This window comes from Mercenaria mercenaria, chromosome 1, assembly GCF_021730395.1.
Source record: "Mercenaria mercenaria strain notata chromosome 1, MADL_Memer_1, whole genome shotgun sequence".
In the NCBI taxonomy this organism is placed as follows: Eukaryota; Metazoa; Mollusca; class Bivalvia; order Venerida; family Veneridae; genus Mercenaria; species Mercenaria mercenaria.
The window spans coordinates 10,727,163-10,748,252 of NC_069361.1; the positions used below are offsets into that span (position 1 = coordinate 10,727,163).

The following is a 21,090-nucleotide window of genomic DNA, read 5'->3' on the forward strand; positions in this document are numbered from 1 at the left end:
AGGCAGGGCTTGCCAGTTGTCGCCGCTAGCTCTATGTACAGGGATTTTAACTGCTTTTACCTTTTTAGCTCGACTATTCGAAGAATAGTCTAGCTATTCTACTCACCCTGGCGTCGGCGTCGGCGTCACACCTTGGTTAAGTTTTTTGCATGCAAGTACATACAGCTATCATTTAAAGGCATATAGCTTTGAAACTTATTTATTCTTTTTCTAGGTCAATTACCGACCTCACTGGGTCAAGTTCCATAACTCTAACATGTATTTTGAGCAAATTATGCCCCCTTTTGGACTTAGAAAATTCTGGTTAAAGTTTTACATGCAAGTTACTATCTCCAAAACTAATGCAGATATTGAATTGAAACTTCACATGTGTCTTCGGGGTTATAAAACTAGTTGATAGCACCAAGTCCCATAACTCTGACCTTCATTTTGGCCAAATTATGCCCCCTTTTGGACTTAGAAAATTCTGGTTAAAGTTTTGCGTGCAAGTACATACAGCTATTACTAAAAGGCATATAGATTTGAAACTTATTTTTTCTTTTTCTAGATCAATTACCTACCTCACTGGGTCAAGTCCCATAACTCTGGCATGTATTTTGGCCAAATTATGCCCCCTTTTGGACTTAGAAAATTCTGGTTAAAGTTTTGCGTGCAAGTACATACAGCTATTACTAAAAGGCATATAGATTTGAAACTTATTTTTTCTTTTTCTAGATCAATTACCTACCTCACTGGGTCAAGTCCCATAACTCTGGCATGTATTTTGGCCAAATTATGCCCCCTTTTGGACTTAGAAAATTCTGGTTAAAGTTTTGCGTGCAAGTACATACAGCTATTACTAAAAGGCATATAGATTTGGAACTTATTTATTCTTTTTCTAGATCAATTACCTACCTCACTGGGTCAAGTTCCATAACTCTTAACATGTATTTTGAGCAAATTATGCCCCCTTTTGGACTTAGAAAATTCTGGTTAAAGTTTTACATGCAAGTTACTATCCCCAAAACTAATGCAGATATTGAATTGAAACTTAACATGTTTCTTCGGGGTTATAAAACTAGTTGATAGCATCAAGTCCCATAACTCTGATATGTCCCCTTTTGAACTTAAAACTCTTTTGATATTTAACATTTTGGGTAATAATTTCCAGCTTCTGTGACAATATTTCGAATAGTCGAGCTTGGCTGTCTTATGGACAGCTCTTGTTTATCCTGCACTGTTGCTCATCTCACAATGACCTTGTACATAGTCTTTTCATACGCGACGATGCTCCAGAGTGAGCCCTGTGTATTACCAGGAAGAAGAAGAAGAAGATTAAAAAGTGTAATTTAAATGAATAAGACAATTAAAAGAAGTTGATTTATTCGAAGAGCGGTACTAACATTAATCGCATTTTGGTAATTATTATTAATGATGATGGGATTTATTTCCATGTTAGGAAATTATGAAAACAAAATTATATTGTTCTTTCATCTTATTAAGGGTGACTTAGGCATGTTTACAAATCTTTAATCTATAGATAATTGAGCAATTTCAAAATGTAATAATGCTTAATTACCAGTTAAAATTTGAAAATCAGGTTATTTTCAGGAAAATAAGATTTTTTACAAAAATGAGCCATATTTGTCTAAATTTCTTTATTTTCTAAAATTCTTTTTTTACTTTCTTAAAGACTATATTGGTACATGCCTTCATATGAAAAAATGATTGATTTTTATCTCACAATAACAAAATAATCATCATTTATAAATTATTCTTTTATTAACGAAAATAACGGGATTTATGTATCAGCCGCGTTTATTATGTTAATAATCTATGAACAAATCATTCTGATTATCAATCTTAAAATAACCTTCATATAACATATTTTCATACTTGGTGTTTATCTGGAACAACTGGTCGATATTTACAGGTATGGACGACAGCATAATACAGATAAATGTATTGATTTATACGGAGTGTCTACTTACCGTATTAGACCTTCCTGGTGTTTATTTATTTTTTCAAATCTATTTTAGTACATGGCTATATTAAAAAAAAAGAAGATTTTTTAAATCATGTGCCGATTTCGCTGATTTTAATTACGAAAATAACTTTAATAAAGTCGCATCTTTGATACCTCTTATTTATTTATTTATTTATATTAACTCTTTTTTTTTGTGAACGATACATGCATCTCATTTCGATGGGATTCAACCAAATATAAATAATTATAATGTCATTCATAGAAGTTAAAGATGTCACCATCTTCATTATATTGATATTTAAAATCATAATCAGAAAAACGTGATATAGATCTATATGCAGGGTCACACATTAAACCGGAATCCACCTAAAAACCGGAAAACACCGGAATACACTTTCTATAACCGGAATACACCTGTATTTTTCTAATTAAAGGTATTTTTGAATGTTTTTTGATATAATTCAATCATATATATCATAAATAATCAACATACGAAAGGAAAATACAATAAGTTCACGCAAAACGATTTTATAAGAGATTAAAATTCGGCGACCGCAATCGCCATAATTTTAGGTAGGTAAATTTCTTTCAAGTTTCGATTTTTTGGTTCAAATTATTTCAAAATAGTCTTTTTATGCTATAATATAATATTCCTTTATGAAATATAGTGTAACCATATCAGCTTCTTTAATTTGTTATTAAAAGCGAATGTGCATAAACTGACAGGTAAACGTAACCTATTATGCCGCACTAACAGAAATCTGTTTGTCAAAATTCGTTTTACTCCAATTATTTAAATTGCTGTCACTTTTTCATTATTTAAGATTTTTTTATTCTGTTTTTTTTTTTTGTATTTTATGGTCAAAAGTCTGAATTTTATGCCCATAGTATGTATCATTTATTTACTTTTAGAAAGAAATAAGTAATTAAGATCGCCCTGTTTGAAGTTTTACAAATAATTATGTGAAAATTCGACCGTTTTTATAGAATTTCGTAGAAAGATCGTAAAGGTATAATCTCGTATACATAATTAACTTTTAATAAAGATCTCTCAAATATTCATTCATGTTAAATCTGATTTAACATGGTTCTACAACTTACAAAAAATGATAAAAAGTGTTTAAGAGAATACTACTTATTTTTTAAAAAAGGACGAGTGCATTTATGTTATGGAAACTTCCCGTGCGGTCGCCGAATTCAAATCTCGTATAAAATCGTTTTGCGTTAAAGTATTTTATTTTCCTTTTGGTAACTTATTATTTATATTATACACGAATGATTTCTGCAATAAACCCTACAAAAATACCATTTATTAATAAAATACGGGTGTATTTCGGTTATGGAAATTTCCCGCGCGGTCGCCAAACTTCAATCTCGTATAAAATCATTTTGCGTGAACGTATTTTATTTTCCTTTCGTATGTGAATTATTTACGATATATATGATTGAATTATATAAAAAAAAACTTCAAAAATACCTTTATCTTAAAAAATACAGGTGTATTCCGGTTATGGAAAGTGTATTCCGGTGTATTCCAGTTTTCAGGTGGATTCCGGTTTAATGTGTGACCGCTATATGCAGAGAGATGCAGGTTACGCATTTCAATTAATGGGAATAAGAATTACTTCTTTTGGGGTAATTTTAGTAAACTACATAGAAAAATAGTTTATATCGTATAAAAATAACAATTTATGTTTCTTTGAAATAATATTGTTTCTCTCAATAGATCCCTTTAATTGCTACTACAAACAACATACCACTTTTGATTGGATTATCACACCTTGATTAATTGTTTGTTGACAAACAGCATGTGTATCTGCAGTGCGCATTGCAATTAACAATCAATTAAGCGATTGTGGTGACATCGGATATTTATAAACATGGGTCAACATTTTTCTATATTAAATAGTTTAGCAAATACACGTGATTTAAAGTATGATTTTAATAACTTCAAGCGATTTATATAGATCTATATATATTCATATTTTGCAAAATATGCAAAATGGAAGAAATATAAAATGAAAACGTACAACTATTTCTGAGGGTCGAATTGTCCAAGAAAATTGAATTTTGGGGTTGAAATGTCTTGGGGTTGAAATGTCCAAGATTCACCCCAGATGCCCCTCCTTACATTATTTCATCATGAGTGGGTACCTGGGTAGAACCACTGACCTTCCGTAAGCCAGCTGGATCAGTGGATGGCTTCCTCACATGAAGAATTCAAAACCTTAAGTGTGGCTTGAACCCACATCGGTGAGGGGCAAGTGATTTGAAGCCAGCAACCACCTAAGTCTAGAGGTCCAGTAATCAATATATATAATCAGGTCGGAGACTTCCCGTGGATTGAGAGACAGTCTCTCGATCTAAATACTGTCTCTCGTTTGCCTTTGAAAGACAAAATGTCTTTCGATTGAAAGACTATTTAGCTTAAGTGTTGAAAAAACATGAAATCATTATTAAAACAATCATTTCATTACAGTCGCATTATTTATTCATTGAAACAATTTGTTATTTCAAGTAAGCTTTACAAGAAACACATTGTCGTAGAAGTTAGCTTAAGCATTATAATTCCCAAATAATTTTGATTTTGAAAATTTGATAAAAGAAAGTTGAAATAAATTTGCGCATTCTAAAAAGAGAGTTTTAATTAATCTCCCGCCGTGGCGGAGGGATTATAGGAATGGTCTGCGTCTTTCCGTCCTTCCGTCCGTCCGTCCTTCCGTCCGTAACAAAATCGTGTCCGGTCCATATCTCCTAAACCCCTTGAAGGATTTTCATGAAACTTGGGTCAAATGATCACCTCATCAAGATGATGTGCAGAACCCATGAGTCAGCCTTGTCGGTTCAAGGTCAAGGTCACAACTTAGGGTCAAATTTTTGAGCCTTCCATTTTGTGTCCGCTCTATATCTTCTAAACTCCTTGAAGGATTTTCATGAAACTTGGGTCAAATGATCACCTCATCAAGACGATGTGCAGAACCCATGAGTCAGCCTTGTCGGTTCAAGGTCAAGGTCACAACTCAAGGTCAAAGGTTTGAGCCTGCCATTTTGTGTCCGCTCTATATCTCATAAACCCCTTGAAGGAATTTTATAAAATTTGTGTCAAATGATCACCTCATCAAGACGATGTGCAGAACCCATGAGTCAGCCATGCCAGCTCAAGGTCAAGGTCACAACTTAGGGTCAAAGGTTATGAGCCTTCCATTTTGTGTCCGCTCTATATCTTCTAAACTCCTTTAAGGATTTTCATGAAACTTGGGTCAAATGATCACCTCATCAAGACGATGTGCAGAACCCATGGGTCAGCCTTGTCGGCTCAAGGTCAAGGTCACAACTCAAGGTCAAAGGTTTGAGCCTTCCATTTTCTGTCCGCTCTATATCTCCTAAACCCCTTGAAGGAATTTTATCAAACTTGGGTCAAATGATCACCTCATCTAGACGATATGCAGAACCCATGAGTCAGTCATGCCGGCTCAAGGTCAAGGTCACAGCTTAGGGTCAAAGGTTTGAGCCCTCCATTTCGTGTCCGCTCTATATCTCCTAAACCCCTTGAAGGAATTTTATAAAACTTGGGTAAAATGATTACCTCATCAGAACGATGTGCAGAAATTATGAGTCAACCATGCCAGCTCAAGGTCAAGGTCACAACTAAGGGTCGAAGGTTTGAGCTTTCCATTTTGTGTCCACTCTGTATCTCCTAAACCCCTTGAAGGATTTTCATCAAACTTAGGTCAAATGATCACCTCATCAAGAACTCATGAGTCAGCCATGTCAACTCAAGGTCAAGGTCATAACTGAAGGTCAAAGGTTTCAGCTCTGTATCTCCTAAACCCCTTGAAGGATTTTCATGAAACATGGGTCAAATGATCACCTCATCAAGACGTTGTGCAGAATTCATGAGTCAGCCATGTCAGTTCAAGGTCAAGGTCACAGCTAAAATCAAAGGTTTACCCTTTCACTATCCATAGCAGTGGACTAGGTCAAATCAAAGAAAAACCTTGTGTATGCGATAGAGGCTGTATTTTTCAATTGATCTTCATGAATTTTGGTCAGAATGATTGCCTTGATGAAATCTAGGCCGAGTTCGAAAATGGGTCATCTGGGGTCAAAAACTAGGTCACTAGGTCAAATCAAAGAAATACCTTGTGTATGCGATAGAGGCGGTATTTTTCAATTTATCTTCAAGAATTTTGGTCAGAATGATACCCTTGATGAAATTTAGACCAAGTTCGAAAATGGGTCATCTGGGGTCAAAAACTAGGTCACTAGGTCAAATCAAAGAAAAACTTTGTGTATGCAATAGAGGCGGTATTTTTCAACTGATCTTCATTAAATTTAGCCAGAATGATTACCTTGATAAAATCTAGTCCGAGTTCGAAAATGGATCATCTAGGGTCAAAAACTAGGTCACTAGGTCAAATCGAAGAAAAACATTGTGTATGCAATAGAGGATGTATTTTTCAATTGATCTTCATGAAATTTGGTCAGAGTGATTGCGTTGATGAAATCTAGGTCGATTTTGAATGTGGGTTATCTGAGGTCAAAAACTAGGTCACTAGGTCAAATTAAAGAAAAATCTTGTGTATGCGATAGAGACTGTTTTTTTCAATTGATTTTTATGAAATTCAGTCAGGTTGATTGCCTTAATGAAATCTAGGTCGAATTTGAATATGGGTCATCTGAGGTCAAAAACTAGGTCACTTGGTCAAATCAAAGAAAAAACTCATGTATGTGATAGAGACTGTATTTTTCAGTTGATCTTCATGAATTTTGGTCAGAATGATTGCCTTGATAAAATCTAGGTCGAGTTTGAACATGGGTCATCTAGGGTCAAAAACTAGGTCATATCTAAGAAAATGCTTGTTTTATCGCAAGAGACTAATTTTTTGGTCCAATCTTAATGAAAATTGGTCAGAATATTTTTTTCCATGAAATCACTAGGTCAAACATGTTTTACACTGTTACGGAGTGTTTCTTAGGTGAGCGACCTAGGGCCATCTTGGCCCTCTTGTTTTATTATATCTCCTGTTTTTTTTTATAGATAAATTATAGCCTCCTCTAATCTCCTCTCGTAAAAATACCATATTCAATATTCGTATTGATTACCGGACCTCTAGACAGCCCTTTACAGGTTGTCTAGACTAAGAGGTACGGTAGCCAGACCCCTAGACTCCAGGTCTAGAGGTCCAGTTACCGGACCTCTGGTGACTGCAAAAAAAATGTGGCTAAATATCCACATGTTAATAACACCTATCGCATGAATCTTTCAGTTCTCTTGTAAATATTTATATGATATTGTTCATTTCAGAGAATTAAATTTTTAAGCTTTGACAAAACTTGACAGATGAGTCGATTGTAAAATTCAAAAGTTACGACTAAACAGCCATTCAAAAGCTTGTACAATAAAATACAACCACTTGCATGTAAGTGATCAACAGATACTTACGATTTACTAAAGACTCTTACCTGACATCTGCCTTGCGAACGTAATTACTAATTTGACTTTGTTATAAATATTGTTCAGTTTGCTTTGTTTTGTGATTAAATCGGAATGTTTTGTTGTCTTGGTTCAAAATTCTGAGGGGAGTAACTGGAATGTGATGGCGATTGGTAAAACAAAAGTGAACAAGATTTGAAACAAAAAAATAACATTTGTTGAAGGTGTGCAAGGTAAGCATAGGCTTGATCAATAAGTATTTGTTCTATCTTGCATGCTTGTTGTTATACACATACCAATTTGAAACTTGTGTGTATAACTGGTCTTCAGATCGTATTGGATCAGATGAAAAGACAAATGGATATGTTAAAGAAAAAGGTGAGTCTGAAGCAATTGAATTGATAAAATTGTAGCATGACAGATTTCTGGCATGATTCATAGTACAATACAGGATTTTTTTCAGCTGTGACATTCATAACAGTACATAAACATCTCTGAAGCTGATTGTTTTAGCTTCTTCCATGACTGACCACCTTCTTGCTGCCATTTTCAATCATGTAAGTTTTTAATACTTTATAGGAAACAGATAATCATGGCTGACAGTGATGATGAATATGAGAGAAGGAAGGCTAGAGACAAGTTCAGAAGAGAAAGAAATGATTATGATCACAGACGAGATGACAGACGCAGGGATTGGGATCATGACAGGTGAAAATTTACTTTAGCACATTTAAATCTAGATAGAAAGACCAAATTAGAAAAAATCTGCAAAGGATGTTGATTAAAGCCTAGTTGAAGCCGTGAAAGACATCATGCTATTTACATTTTTAGTGTCTATTTCTTTGTATAGATATTCTCAAACTATTTATGGCACAGGCTGCTTGATAATACCCCTGCCAACTTCGTATATGGTCTGGGGGCTATACTAAGGAATCATTTTTTCTTCCTGTGTTCTGCACTCTGAAACCCATAAAAAAGTACAGTGTCAGAGTAGTATTTTACAGGGTACAGTGAGTTAAATTTATTACATAACAAACTTAAAAAAAAAAAATTTAGTGGGGGAGTCGATCACCTTTTGTGATAGCTCTTGTTATACTGGTCTATTAAGATATGATTATATCAAGCAGAATGTAATTGTATACAGTGTCATCAAACTAAACATGCATTCTAAGAGATTAACAGATTTTATAGTATTTTATTTTAAAGAGTACTGCATAATGCATAATACATGTAGGAACTGCCTTTAAACTGATTCTGAAAGGTAAACAGTGTAGAAGGGTAGTTTTGCAATTAGTGTATTATATTTATAAAGAAAGATAAAATTACATATTAACAAATTTAAAAGAAAAGTTCAAGAAATTAATTGTGATTTATTTTGTAATTTCAGAGGGTCAGAGCGTTATGATTCTCGTAGCAGCTGGCGCGGTAGAGAAAGTAGTACAGGTAGACGTGACATGTATGGTAGGGAGTATGATCGCGGTCGCAGAGAGAGATACAGCAGTCCACCACGCAGGGAATTCAGTCCACCACATAAACGCATGAGGAGAGATTGGTAATTTAATTAACAAACATTTCTGCTAGTGTTCTTTTAGAAATGAAATTACATAATTATGTGATTAGTCTTACAAGCTCACACCATTTTATGTCCAAGAATTTTGTATTGTCAGTAGAGTTTAAAATAACTTTTGAAACATGTAAAACAGTGAGAGCTATTCTGTTCACCTGAGCATTGGTATTGATGTAACACATTGGTTAAAGACTTAAAGTTTTGTTAGCATAGTCATGTCTCAGTAACAGTTGTATGTATTGGACACAATGCTTGCTAGTTTTCAAACCTACTAAGTGTTCAAGTTAGATAACTCATGGTTGAATTTATTTTAAATTATGACCCTTTTTCGGTAAAGTTTTCCACTAGTTCAATTTTTGCGTGCAACTTTTATGCTGTATCTCGGTATGATACTATCAGTGTATGTATTAAGTTTAAATTTCACAAAGTTATTGCCCTTTTTCAATCTGTGTTAAAGTTATGCATGCAAGTAACTATTGAGCTTTATCACTGTAACATTTGTATATGTATTGCATTGAAGCATCACACAATGATTTCTAGTATAAATTCTTCTTATATAACCAAAGTAGATGACTCTTGATTGATTTTAATAGGAAATATTGGCCTTTAAAAAAGTTTTTATGACTTAGAAAATTTGTTTCAATTTTAGTTTTGATTTAGTATCTTGATAACACAAGTCTTGCCTGACTATAATGAAAGTTACAGTAATTATTTGTCTTAAAACATTGTTAAAGAGTCAAGCACACTGTCTCATGGACAGCTTTTTTTTTATATAAAAATATATATGTAAATAACAGTGGTATAGAATGATTATAGGAATTTTTAGAACACATTAGTTTGGAATCATTTAAATTTCTTTTGAATGGAAGTGACATTTTACTATCTAAATTTTTGCAGGGAGGAGCCACATTATGATATGCCTCATTATGGAGGAGGTATGATGCACGGTAGAGGTCCACCACCAAACTGGGGACCAGGCCCAAATATGGGCCCCCCACAGGATGTAGGGTTTGGAGGCCCTGGGCAGACAGTGTAAGGAAAAACTGTTAACTTTGTATCAGTGCTAAATGTAGCTGCCTATATAGGTCGCAGTGACAGTTTGAATATAAGTGTCTTCATTCTAACTTCTTTTATTTGCTGTAAAGAATAAATCTGTGCTGAAGCCTCATACTAATTTTAAAAGTTTCTTAAATTTGTTCAAGTTGTTAGAACTTTCCGATAATTTGCTAGAAATCTTTATACTCTGTTGGTTCAAAATCTTTTTTAACTCGACTTTTCGAAGAAAAAAATAGAGCTATTGTACTCGCCCCGGCGTCGACGTCGCCATTGGTTAAAGTTTTTGATAAAGTCAAATATCTCTGTTACTATCAAAGCTATTGACTTGAAACTTAAAACAGTTATTTACTATCAAAGTCTACACGAGGAGAAACAATCCCCATAACTCTGATTTGAATTTTGACAGAATTATGCCCCTTTTTATGCCCCCGAAGGGAGGCATATAGTTTTTGAACCGTCTGTCGGTCTGTCAGTCTGTCAGCAATTTTCGTGTCCGGTCCATATCTTTGTCATCGATGGGTGGATTTTCAAATAACTTGGCATGAATGTGTACCACAGTAAGACGACATGTCGCGCGCAAGACCCAGGTCTGTAGCTCAAAGGTCAAGGTCACACTTAGACGTTAAAGGTCATTTTTCATGATAGTGCATTGATGGGCGTGTCCAGTCCATATCTTTGTCATTCATGCATGGATTTTAAAATAACTACGCATGAATGTGTGGCACAGTAAGACGATGTGTCACGCGCAAGACCCAGCTCCGTAGGTCAAAGGTCCTAAACTCTAACATCGGCTATAACTACTCATTCAAAGTGCCATCGGGGGCATATGTCATCCTATGGAGACAGCTCTTGTTAACTTAGAATTTTTGGTTAAAGTTTTTTATAAAGTCAAAAATCTCTGTTACTATCAAAGCTATTGACTTGAAACTTAAAATACTTATTTACCATCAAAGTCTGCACCAGGAGAATTAATCCCCATAACTCTGATTTGAATTTTGACAGAATTATGCCCCTTTTTAACTTAGAATTTTTTGTTAAAATTTTTTATAAAGTCAAATATCTCTGTTACTATTAAAGCTTTTGACCTGAAACTAAAAATATCAAAATCTACATGAGGAGAAACAATCTCCATAACTCTGATTTGAATTTTGACAGAATTATGCCGCTTTTTAACTTAGAATTTTTGGTTAAAGTTTTTGATAAAGTCAAATATCTCTGTTACTATCAAAGCTATTGACTTGAAACTTAAAATATTTTTTTACCATCAAAGTCTACACCAGGAGAAACAATCCCCATAACTCTGATTTGAATTTTGACAGAATTATGTCCCTTTTTAACTTAGAATTTTTGTTAAAATTTTTGATAAAGTCAAATATCTGTGTTACTATTAAAGCTTTTTACTTGAAACTCAGAATAGTTATTTACTATTAAAGTCTACACCAGGACACACAAGTCCCGTAACTCTGATTTGAATTTTGACAGAGTTATGTCCCTTTTTAACTTGGATTTTTTTTTTACTGGCAAAGCTCTAATTCAGAGTCAAGCACCGAGAAAAGTTGAGCGCACTGTCTTACGGACAGCTCTTGTTTATCATGTCCTGCATCAGAATCTTAACCATTCCTATGTAAGTTAAGAAATAGTTTTCTTATTTTCTGATGTAAAATCAATAAAATGTCACAATGAATTTAAACATATTTCTTGGTTTAGTTCAGCAGTTCTTTAGCCTGAGATTGACCCAGTACAAGTATACTATTATACAAAAATATAGTCTGTTCAAATAGTAACCATTAAATTTACGCTTACAGGCCTGACCCAGATTATCCGACACAGCCTCCAATGATGTCGTTTAAGATGTTCCTGGGACAACAAGATGATACAATCAGTGACCAAGATGCGGTGAAGAAATACAATGAATATAAGGAAGAATTTAGAATAAAACAAATCAATGAGTTCTTTCTACAACACAAGGATGAAGAATGGTATATAACTATTTCTGTTGGTTTTTTTAATACATATTTGAGGGTTTCACAATTTATGGAACATTGTTAATATAGGATTGTCCGTTAGGACCACACACTGTTTGACCTGGAACAAAATTTGGACAACAGTTACTAAATTGTTATTGAACAGATTTTGCTCAAAGACTTTGAAATACCCACTTCAACCGTGTGCTTTGGAAAATGGTATTCATATATTTCTGTTTATCAGTGGTTAGGTTTAATTCTGAGCAAAGAAGTTAGATGGACAATTAAATGGATAAAATGACATACATGTAGCTGTGGTCACACAGCAGCTACTTCACAAACACAGTAGAATTTTGTCCGGAAGAAAAGAGTTTGAGAATATTGTTTGCTTTCTATAGATAGGCGCTTGGTATAAATGAATGTTACTTTGTGTTTAAAATGTGATTTTGCAAGTCTATTTTGGCAACTTTTTAACACAAGAAAAACTTAATTATTCTGAAATTTCAAGTGCCTGAAAATGAAATATGGAAAGGGCATTAATTTGAACCTGTCTGAAAATGTTAGCAGCTCACTTTATGGGGTGTTTTCTTTCTTTTTATCTGTTTTATGATATATTTTTAAATGCCAAAATAGACTCGATTTGTTGTTGATATGATTAATTGTTTTCCCCCTGTAGAGACACCACAGAAGTGGGAGATCTTCTCTATGACTGGATATCTCTCGTCGCACCAGGAATTTATCGCGTTTTATCATTTAAGGCAAACTGCGCACAATGCAGTTTTATACATTATAGAAGTTTAGGTTCATGTTAGGTCATAATAAAAATTAATATCGCGATCAGAGGAGAAATAAATGCAGGATAAAAACAACGAGGTTAGAAACAGGTAACAGGTTCAGGTTGTTTTCTGTTGAATTCTTTTTGATTGAAATGTTAGTTACATATTTACGTTTCAAGTCTGACAGTAAATAGAAGACTTTGTTTTCTGTGTGGAGTTTAAAGTGAAGTTCAGCAGCCAGATAATTCATAGCTGTAATTTCACTACCTCTTTTTAGTGCATTAACATGTTGAATGATTATTGAAAAAATGAAATTTCAGTCTTGATAAATATGTTTGTGATTGAAAAACAAAATATGTGATAATTCCATCAGTATGTAGGCTATGGTTGTTGCTGTGTTTACTAAAAGTCTGGCCACTTAGCTCAGAAGGTAGAGCACAGGTCTAAGGAACATGCTGTTGAGAGTTTGTTCATTGGACGAGAAACATTTTCTTTATGGTGATTTGATAAAGACATTGTGTCTAAAATCATTTGTCATTCAACATTTATTCAAATGGAGAAGTTGTCAGTTACTTGCAGAGAACAGGTTAGTACTGGTAGAAAATCCAGGAACACTGGTTAGCTTAAATGGCATTTCATCACTGAAATGCTGTTGGAAAACTGAACTAAACCCAAACAAATGTTTACTCGAGTATTTTAGAAAAGAAGTTTTAAGTGCATTTTTAAGTGTGTTTCTGTCTTATTATTTCCTTCAAATTTTATTGATTTCACCCAGAATCAGTAATTTTAACTTTACTGTAACTTGATGATACTCCAGGTTCAAGTCTAAATATCACCCTGAAGAGTTTGAGAGAAGGCAAGATGAGGTACGACATGCATTGAAGCGAAGGTGTGACGTGTTCTTTGAGTTGATGAAGAAAGGCTACATGGATTGTGTTACATGCGATACTGAGAATCATGATGTTATTGTAAAACTGCTAGATGCAGGTATGGTACTGACTTTCTTGAGCAAGTAAGGGGACAGTACTTCTTAGAATAATTCTGTAACTGTTATACGAGGAAGCTTGAATTTTGTAAGACCATTTCAGATATAAATTCGTTTTAAAGGACAAAAGTAATTAGAAAAATAATAATGCCTTTAAACTGGTTTAATCAGTTTTTGGCCCTAGTATTTGAATATTTCCAAATAACCAAGCTTCTGTTGTCAACCTTTCATAGGGATATTTTTCCACATCACAATACTTCTTCCTAGAAAACTACTAGGCCATATGCTTTCATACTTTACATTGTCTTATGCATCATGAGGTGACCTCACAGCACAAATTAAGTAACACTAGCTTTTTTTGTCAAATTTATGTCACTTTTTATTAACCTAATGATTCTGAAATTACTAAATTTTTTCAAACACATCACAAGAATTTGGCATCATAATATGACGCTTCTGAATCAGGTTTCACACCTCAGACCAATAGTTAACAAAGTTATGCCCCTTTTTCAGCTTTGCAATTTTTGTTAATGCTCCTGTATATGTGCTGTTATTTTGTGGATAAATCTCAAATAGTTGCGCACATTGCTCTTGGATGCTTTGCAAAGGGAGAATCTTCATTGAAAGGTTAATTGAGGAATAAGTGTTTGACATAAAGATACAGTGTACATATTCTTACAGCTGTGATACTGATGGAAGGAGGAGATGAAGAAGACATGAAGGTTCTGGAAGAATCTGATGATGAAATGGACGCCAGCAGGAGCCGCAACAACTCAGAGAGTGTTGATAAAACGTAAGTTATGTCTGTGTTAGATAACTATAGAACTTTCTTACATATTGGTAGGTTCTGTATTGGTAAATCTTTGTTTTTTAGCTCACCTGTCACATAGTGACAAGGTGAGCTTTTGTGATCACCCTTCGTCCGTCGTCCGTCGTCAGTCCGTCCGTGCGTCCGTCCGTCCGTTCAACAATTTCTTGTCTGCACGATAGTGGTTTCATTTATGATTTTATTTTAACCAAACTTGCACACAACTTGTATCACCATAAGATCACGGTTCCTTTCTTGAACTGGCCAGATCCCATCATGGGTTCCAGAGTTATGGCCCCTGAAAGGGCCAAAATTAGCTATTTTGACCTTGTCTGCACAATAGCAGCTTTATTTATGATTTGATTTTTACCAAACTGGCACACAACTTGTATCACCATAAGATCTTGGTTCCTTTTTGAACTGGCCAGATTCCGTTATGTGTTCTAGAGTTATGGCCCCTGAAAGGCCAGAATTAGCTTTTTTTGACCTTGTCTGCACAATAGCAGCTTCATTTATGATTTGAATTTAACCCAAACTTGCAAAAAAACTTGTGTCACCATAAGATCTCGGTTGTTTTCTTGAACCCGGCCAGATCTCATAATGGGTTCCAGAGTTATGCCCTAAAAGGGCCAAAATTAGCTATTTTGACCTTGTCTGCACAATAGCGCTTTGTTTATGATTGATTTAACCAAAGTTGCACACAATTTGTACACCACAAGATCTTGCTTCCTTTTTTTAAACTGGCCAGATTCTATCATGGGTTCCAGAGTTTTTGGCCCCTGAAAGGTCCAAATTGGCTATTTTGGCTTTTGCAGCCATATAGAGACTTCATTTATGGTTTATTTGATACAAATTTTTGAAATATCTTCAACAACAATAAGTCTTGGATTCCGTGACAAATCAGATCCAATCATAGGTTCCAGAGTTTTTTTATAATCTTGATTACCTCCCTGATTGTAATGAAAATGGATTTATATCAGTTAGTACCTAAGGACTATTTGAAATCTCATTATTGTTATTATTTGGACTGAGACAATCAGGGTAGATGACTGTGAACTGATTTTATGTCAAATTACCCCCCTTTATTTCAAATTAAAATGGGTATATCTCCATAACTAATGAAGATACTGATCTGAAATTTCATTTATGTCAACAGATTTTTTTTGGCGATCCTTCTTTTGTTCACTTACAATTTTTATTTTTAGCTCGACTATTCGAAGAATAAGTAGAGCTATCCTACTCACCACGGCGTCGGCGTCGGTGTCGGCGTCGGCGTCGGCGTCACACCTGGTTAAGTTTTTTCGTACCAGTCCCATTTTGACAAGTCTTTTGAGATAAAGCTTTGAAACTTTCAACACTTATTTACCATCCCCATGGCCAGTTATAGGCAAGAGTACAAAAACTCCATAAAGGATTTTGGCTAAATTATGGCCCCTTTTGACTTAGAAATCATGGTTAAGTTTTTCGTACCAGTTCATATTTTGACAAAGTCTTTTAAGATAAAGCTTTGAAACTTTCAACACTTGTTTACCATCACCATGGCCAGTTATAGGAAAAGAGAAACTAACTCCATCAAGTAGTTTGGCTAAATTTATGGCCCTTTCGACTTGGAAATCTTGGTTAAGTTTTTCGTACCAGTTCATATTTTGACAAAGTCTTTTGAGATAAAAGCTTGAAACTTTCAACACTTGTTTCCCAAACACCATGTCCAGTTATAGGCAAGAGCACATAACTCCATCAAGGATTTTGCGGAATTATGGCCCTTTTTGACTTGAAATCTGGTTAATATTTCGTACCATTCATGTTTTGACAAAGTCTTTTGAGATAAAGCTTTGAAACTTTCAACACCTGTTTACCATCACCATATCCAGTTATAGGCAAGGGTACATAACTCCATCAAGGATTTTGGCTGAATTATGGCCCTTTTTGACTTTGAAATCTGGGTTATATTTCGTACCAGTTCATGTTTTGACAAAGTCTTTTGAGATAAAGCTTTGAAACTTTCAACACCTTTTTTACCATCCCATATCCAGTTATACGCAAGAGTACATAACTCCATCAAGGATTTTGGCTGAATTATGGCCCCTTTTGACTTAGAAATCTTGGTTAAGTTTTCCGTACCAGTTCATATTTTTTGTAAAGTGTTTGACATATGGCTTTGAAAACTTTTATCACTTGTTTAGTATAATAGTCTCTATCTGTAGGAAAGAGTACATAACTCTGTCATCTATTTTGGCTGAATTATGGCCCTTTCTGGACTTCGAAATTGGTTCTGTTTTCATACAAGTCCACCTTTGTCAAACTTTTTGGGACATATGGCTTTTTAAACTTTGACCACTTGTTTATCATTATGATTTCCATCTGTAGGCAAGAGTACATAACTATTTGACTGAATTATGGCGCTTTTTTGACTTTGAAATTGGTTCATAATATTGCCATTTAGTGCAAGACTTATCGAAATCAAAGAAATACAAGAACATTGTTTGTCTAATCTATTTATTTCTTTTGTCTGAATATCTGTGGAAATATTTTGACCCCATTCTTCAATCAACTCTTTGAATAGTCGAGCGCGCTGTCATCAGACAGCCTTGTTTTAATTACTTCCCTTTTTACGTTATATAAATAGCTTATTTTTAGTAACTTTTTTTTTTATTGGCCGTAGGGAAAAACTGAGACCACTTTTCTGTGGAAACAACATGGATGGTACCTCCAATTTTTAGGTGTATTTTGCCCATATCTATACCTTGTAAGAAATTTTTTTTCTTTTGGTAAAATTTTTCTTTGCTTTGTTGTTCCTGTCCTTTGGAATTAGATATTTTTTCTGAGGACCTTCTTGTCCTCAAGTGCAATGATAACAGGTGAGCGATATAGGGCCATCATGGCCCTCTTGTGTATACTTAGAAGCAGCTTTAGTAGATTTTAATGAGAAAATATTTATCATAATTAGCATGATTGTAACTAATTGCTTGTTACCAACGCTTTCTCTTGGTCAGTTACAACAGTTTATGCAGACTTCTGAAGATTTTGATTGGAGTTTTAATTTTATAGGAAGAATCGGAACTAATTGTAGTTACACATTCCTGAAGTGTTATCCTCTAACAATGTTGGGAGACTTACTATTAGCAAAAACAGACTTATTTACATATTGCTGTATTTCAGGTCTAGTCCAGAGAAGAAGAAAGAGTCTTCTAAGGATGGCAAAGAGACACCGCCTGATGTAAGTAAAGTTGTTTCATAGGTCTCTAAAATTTTTGTATATGGCTTAGCACCACACCAAAAAATAGCAAGTCTAGTATTTAAATTAAATTAAATTTAAATTAAAAGCATAGTATGAGATATAGAGAACAACAGATTTACTGTCTTTTAGTATCAGTTTTGTCAGGTGAGGCTGATATGGTCTAAGATCAAGGGCACACTTTATATCAAAGGGCAAACAGTTGATTTTTGTGTCTGCTCAATATGCTCAAAACAGCTTAGAAGCCTTTTATGAAATTGACATTATTAACCTTGGCAAGGCTACATGCAGAGGGCCAAACCAAAGGCAAGAGGTCCAAGCCCAAGGTCACTTCGGAGGTTGGCAGTCAAATGAATGTGTCTGCTCTATTATGAGTCCGTATCTTCATAAATGTTGGTAAGATTTCCTTAAAACCAGCATCAACTGTTAACCTTATAAGACGATGTGCAGGAGGCACAACCAGATCATTAGGTCCAAGGTCAGGGTCACACTGAGGTCACATGTGAAGCACAACTTTACTTCAGTTGTCTACACCACTGGGAAGATTTTCATAAGACTAGGATCAGTTTTGTGCCTCATCAAGTAACATGCAGAGCGTAAAATCTAGGTTACTAGGTCCAAGGTGAAGGCCACACAGATCAGATGTCAAAAAGCTTAAATTCATGCCTTTTCCATATTTTTTAAATAATGGGATGCTTTTTACTAAACTAGCAGCACTAACTTACCTCATCAGGTGATAAGCAGAACATATCAACAGCACTAGATCCAATGTCAAGGTGACTTATGGAGGTCAAATGTCAGCGTAATGTCAGGTTTGCTAATGGTCATCTAACCCACTTGAAAGATTTTCCTAAAACTAGCATCAACTTCATACCACATCAAGACCATGTGCAGAACATATGGCCTGGGTATGAAGTTCAAAGTGGGGGTCAGACTAAGGTTAAAGATCAAATAGCTTATATTCACGTCCACTGCATGTCTTCTAAACCACTAGAATGAATTTCATAATATTAGCATCATTTGTAAACCCCCAAAATGACAGGCCAAGTGCACAACCCAGGTCAATAAGTCCAAGGTCAGTATCACGATTAGCTTAAAATTTTGTCATCTCCATACCATCTTAACCACTGGAAGGATATCATAATCCTTGTAGCAGTTGTTGATATCATAAAGGTGACCAGCAGAGTGCACAACCCAGGTCACTAGGTTTATGGCTATGGTCAAACTTGAAGGTCAAAGGTCATGATCATATTAGTTTACTTTCAAAGCAGTATCTGTATTTATTACATTTAGTGAAAGCTCTAGGTTGTTAACAGTATTTAGGGAAAAAACAAGTATTTTAAGAAAATTTGTTTACAGAAACCATTAGAAATCACCATCAGCGCTGAACAAAAAGAACTTGCTAAGAAAGCTCAAGAATTTTCCAAGAAGCAACAAGAGGCTCAGAATGGCAGTGAAGATGAGGTACATTTCTTCTTTGTTCTGGCAGCCACTTTTTAATGATATTCTGTTTTGTGGTAGAAATTACTTTCTGTTTTTGTTTGGTCAATTTTCTTTTTTGAAGAACTGCAAAATTTACCTGAAGCATTTTGTTAACATCTATAACTAAATATTTTAACTCAAACTAGTTTTCTAAGGTGTTTTTGAGGGAATTGTGTTTGCTTTTAAATTGTGGTGATTTGTTGTCGTTTCCAGTCTTGTACTAAAATGAGAGAATCCTCAGCTAAACATCTAACAGATTTTTTGGCTCTGTTACGAAATATTTGTTTAATAAAAGACCATTAAATACAAACTAATAATGCAGCTATACATACGCTTTCATAATGACCGTGAGAAAGAGATAAGCTTTTTCATTTGCCTGATTTACATTCTAGAGTATTTCTAAACTGTAATAGCCCTTGACAACACAAGAAAAATTGTACAAGTCATTCAGATAATGTACTTGCCAGTATTATCTACATGTGAAAGTTTGTCATAGGACTGATTCATTGTAAGGAATTTGTCACAAATGTGTCTGATTACAGCCTAAAGAGGAGCAGAAACCTAAAAAGAAGAAAAGGCACAGGGACAAGCAGGAGTACAGCTACGAGAGTGGATCAGAGTCTGAAAGTAGTTCTGGCAGTAGTTCTGACAGCGAGCCCGAACCTGCACCTCCAGGTAACTTACAAGGAATGTATACATGCAGAGGTCATGGTTGAAGTCACTATAGATAGGATTTAAACATGTTCAGTAATAACTCTTATTATACTTTGTACAGTTGATGCAGAATGATTAACTGTTTATTGAATGAAAGAACTGTAAATGTTTCAATAATTTTTCAGTCATACAAATAGACACAGCTGTTCATATGACTGAAGAATGGTTGAAAAAGGTGCTAAAACCAAACACGCACTCAATATTTAATTGGATTTTATGAATTTCCTTGATACTGCCAGTGTCATTGTAAATTGTTCTGAACTATCTTACAGGAATGGAGGATGAGCCCCCACCTCCTGGTATAGATGAAGAAAAGGAATCTGACAAGAAAGAAGAAACTAAGAGAAAAAATGGTAGGAAGTTAAAAGGTATTTGTAACAACAATAATAAAAATATATACTTTTATGTACATTCTTACCAGATATACCTTATAACATAAACTTTTAAAAAAAATGGTGAGAAAACCTTACAGAAAAAGTCTGTATTGAGAACTTGTTCATTCCAGATGAAGAGAAGGATGAAGATACTAAGGAAAGAAAGAAGGATGAAGAAAGAGATCGTGAATCTCCACCAAGAGAACATAGGAGGAGAATGTTACATAAAACTTGTTCTATATTTCTCAGAAATCTAGCACCATCTATCACTAAACAAGAGGTTGAAGCTGTAAGTACTATGTTTTAATGATAATGTGGTATATTTTAAAGTTCATATAGGGATTATTTTAGCTCTTCAGCTTGTGTTTAAAGACATGTAAGCTATGAATATTTATACTGCTCTGTCAGAAGTTGTGTAGCGAAATCCCACAAAGTTGATAATCACACCTGATATGTTATTGCCAGTTGTATAACTTTAGCACAAAGGTTGCTATTTATGTTTTGATTTTTAGCTCACCTGTCACAAAGTGACAAGGTGAGCTTTTGTGATCGCGCGGTGTCCGTCGTCCGTGCCTCCGTGCGTGCGTCCGTAAACTTTTCCATGTGACATCTCTAGAGGTCACATTTTTCATGGGATCTTTATGAAAATGGGTCAGAATGTTCATCTTGGAAAATTTCTAGGTCAAGTTCGAAACTGGGTCACGTGCCGTCAAAAACTAGGTCAGT

General features: G+C 34.7%; 1 protein-coding gene across 4 annotated transcripts in view; it reads left to right on the forward strand.

Moving 5' to 3' along the window:
- Nucleotides 1-21,090, forward strand: part of LOC123544999 (serrate RNA effector molecule homolog) — a 30,701-nt gene that overhangs the window by 2,141 nt on the left and 7,470 nt on the right. Inside the window, exons 1-12 of one of the 4 annotated variants that reach the window (XM_053539570.1) lie at nt 7,367-7,389; nt 7,983-8,111; nt 8,791-8,955; nt 9,868-10,002; nt 11,832-12,005; nt 13,584-13,753; nt 14,433-14,544; nt 17,719-17,776; nt 19,154-19,258; nt 19,819-19,951; nt 20,263-20,358; nt 20,496-20,653. In XM_053539570.1, the coding sequence (XP_053395545.1) occupies nt 7,388-7,389; nt 7,983-8,111; nt 8,791-8,955; nt 9,868-10,002; nt 11,832-12,005; nt 13,584-13,753; nt 14,433-14,544; nt 17,719-17,776; nt 19,154-19,258; nt 19,819-19,951; nt 20,263-20,358; nt 20,496-20,653 (1,437 nt within the window). In that variant the 5' untranslated portion in view covers nt 7,367-7,387. Of the gene's footprint in view, nt 1-7,366; nt 7,390-7,982; nt 8,112-8,790; nt 8,956-9,867; nt 10,003-11,831; nt 12,006-12,098; nt 12,875-13,583; nt 13,754-14,432; nt 14,545-17,718; nt 17,777-19,153; nt 19,259-19,818; nt 19,952-20,262; nt 20,359-20,495; nt 20,654-21,090 lie in introns of those variants that run through there. The other 3 variants (XM_053539572.1, XM_053539577.1, XM_053539581.1) reach the window with 3 other exon arrangements.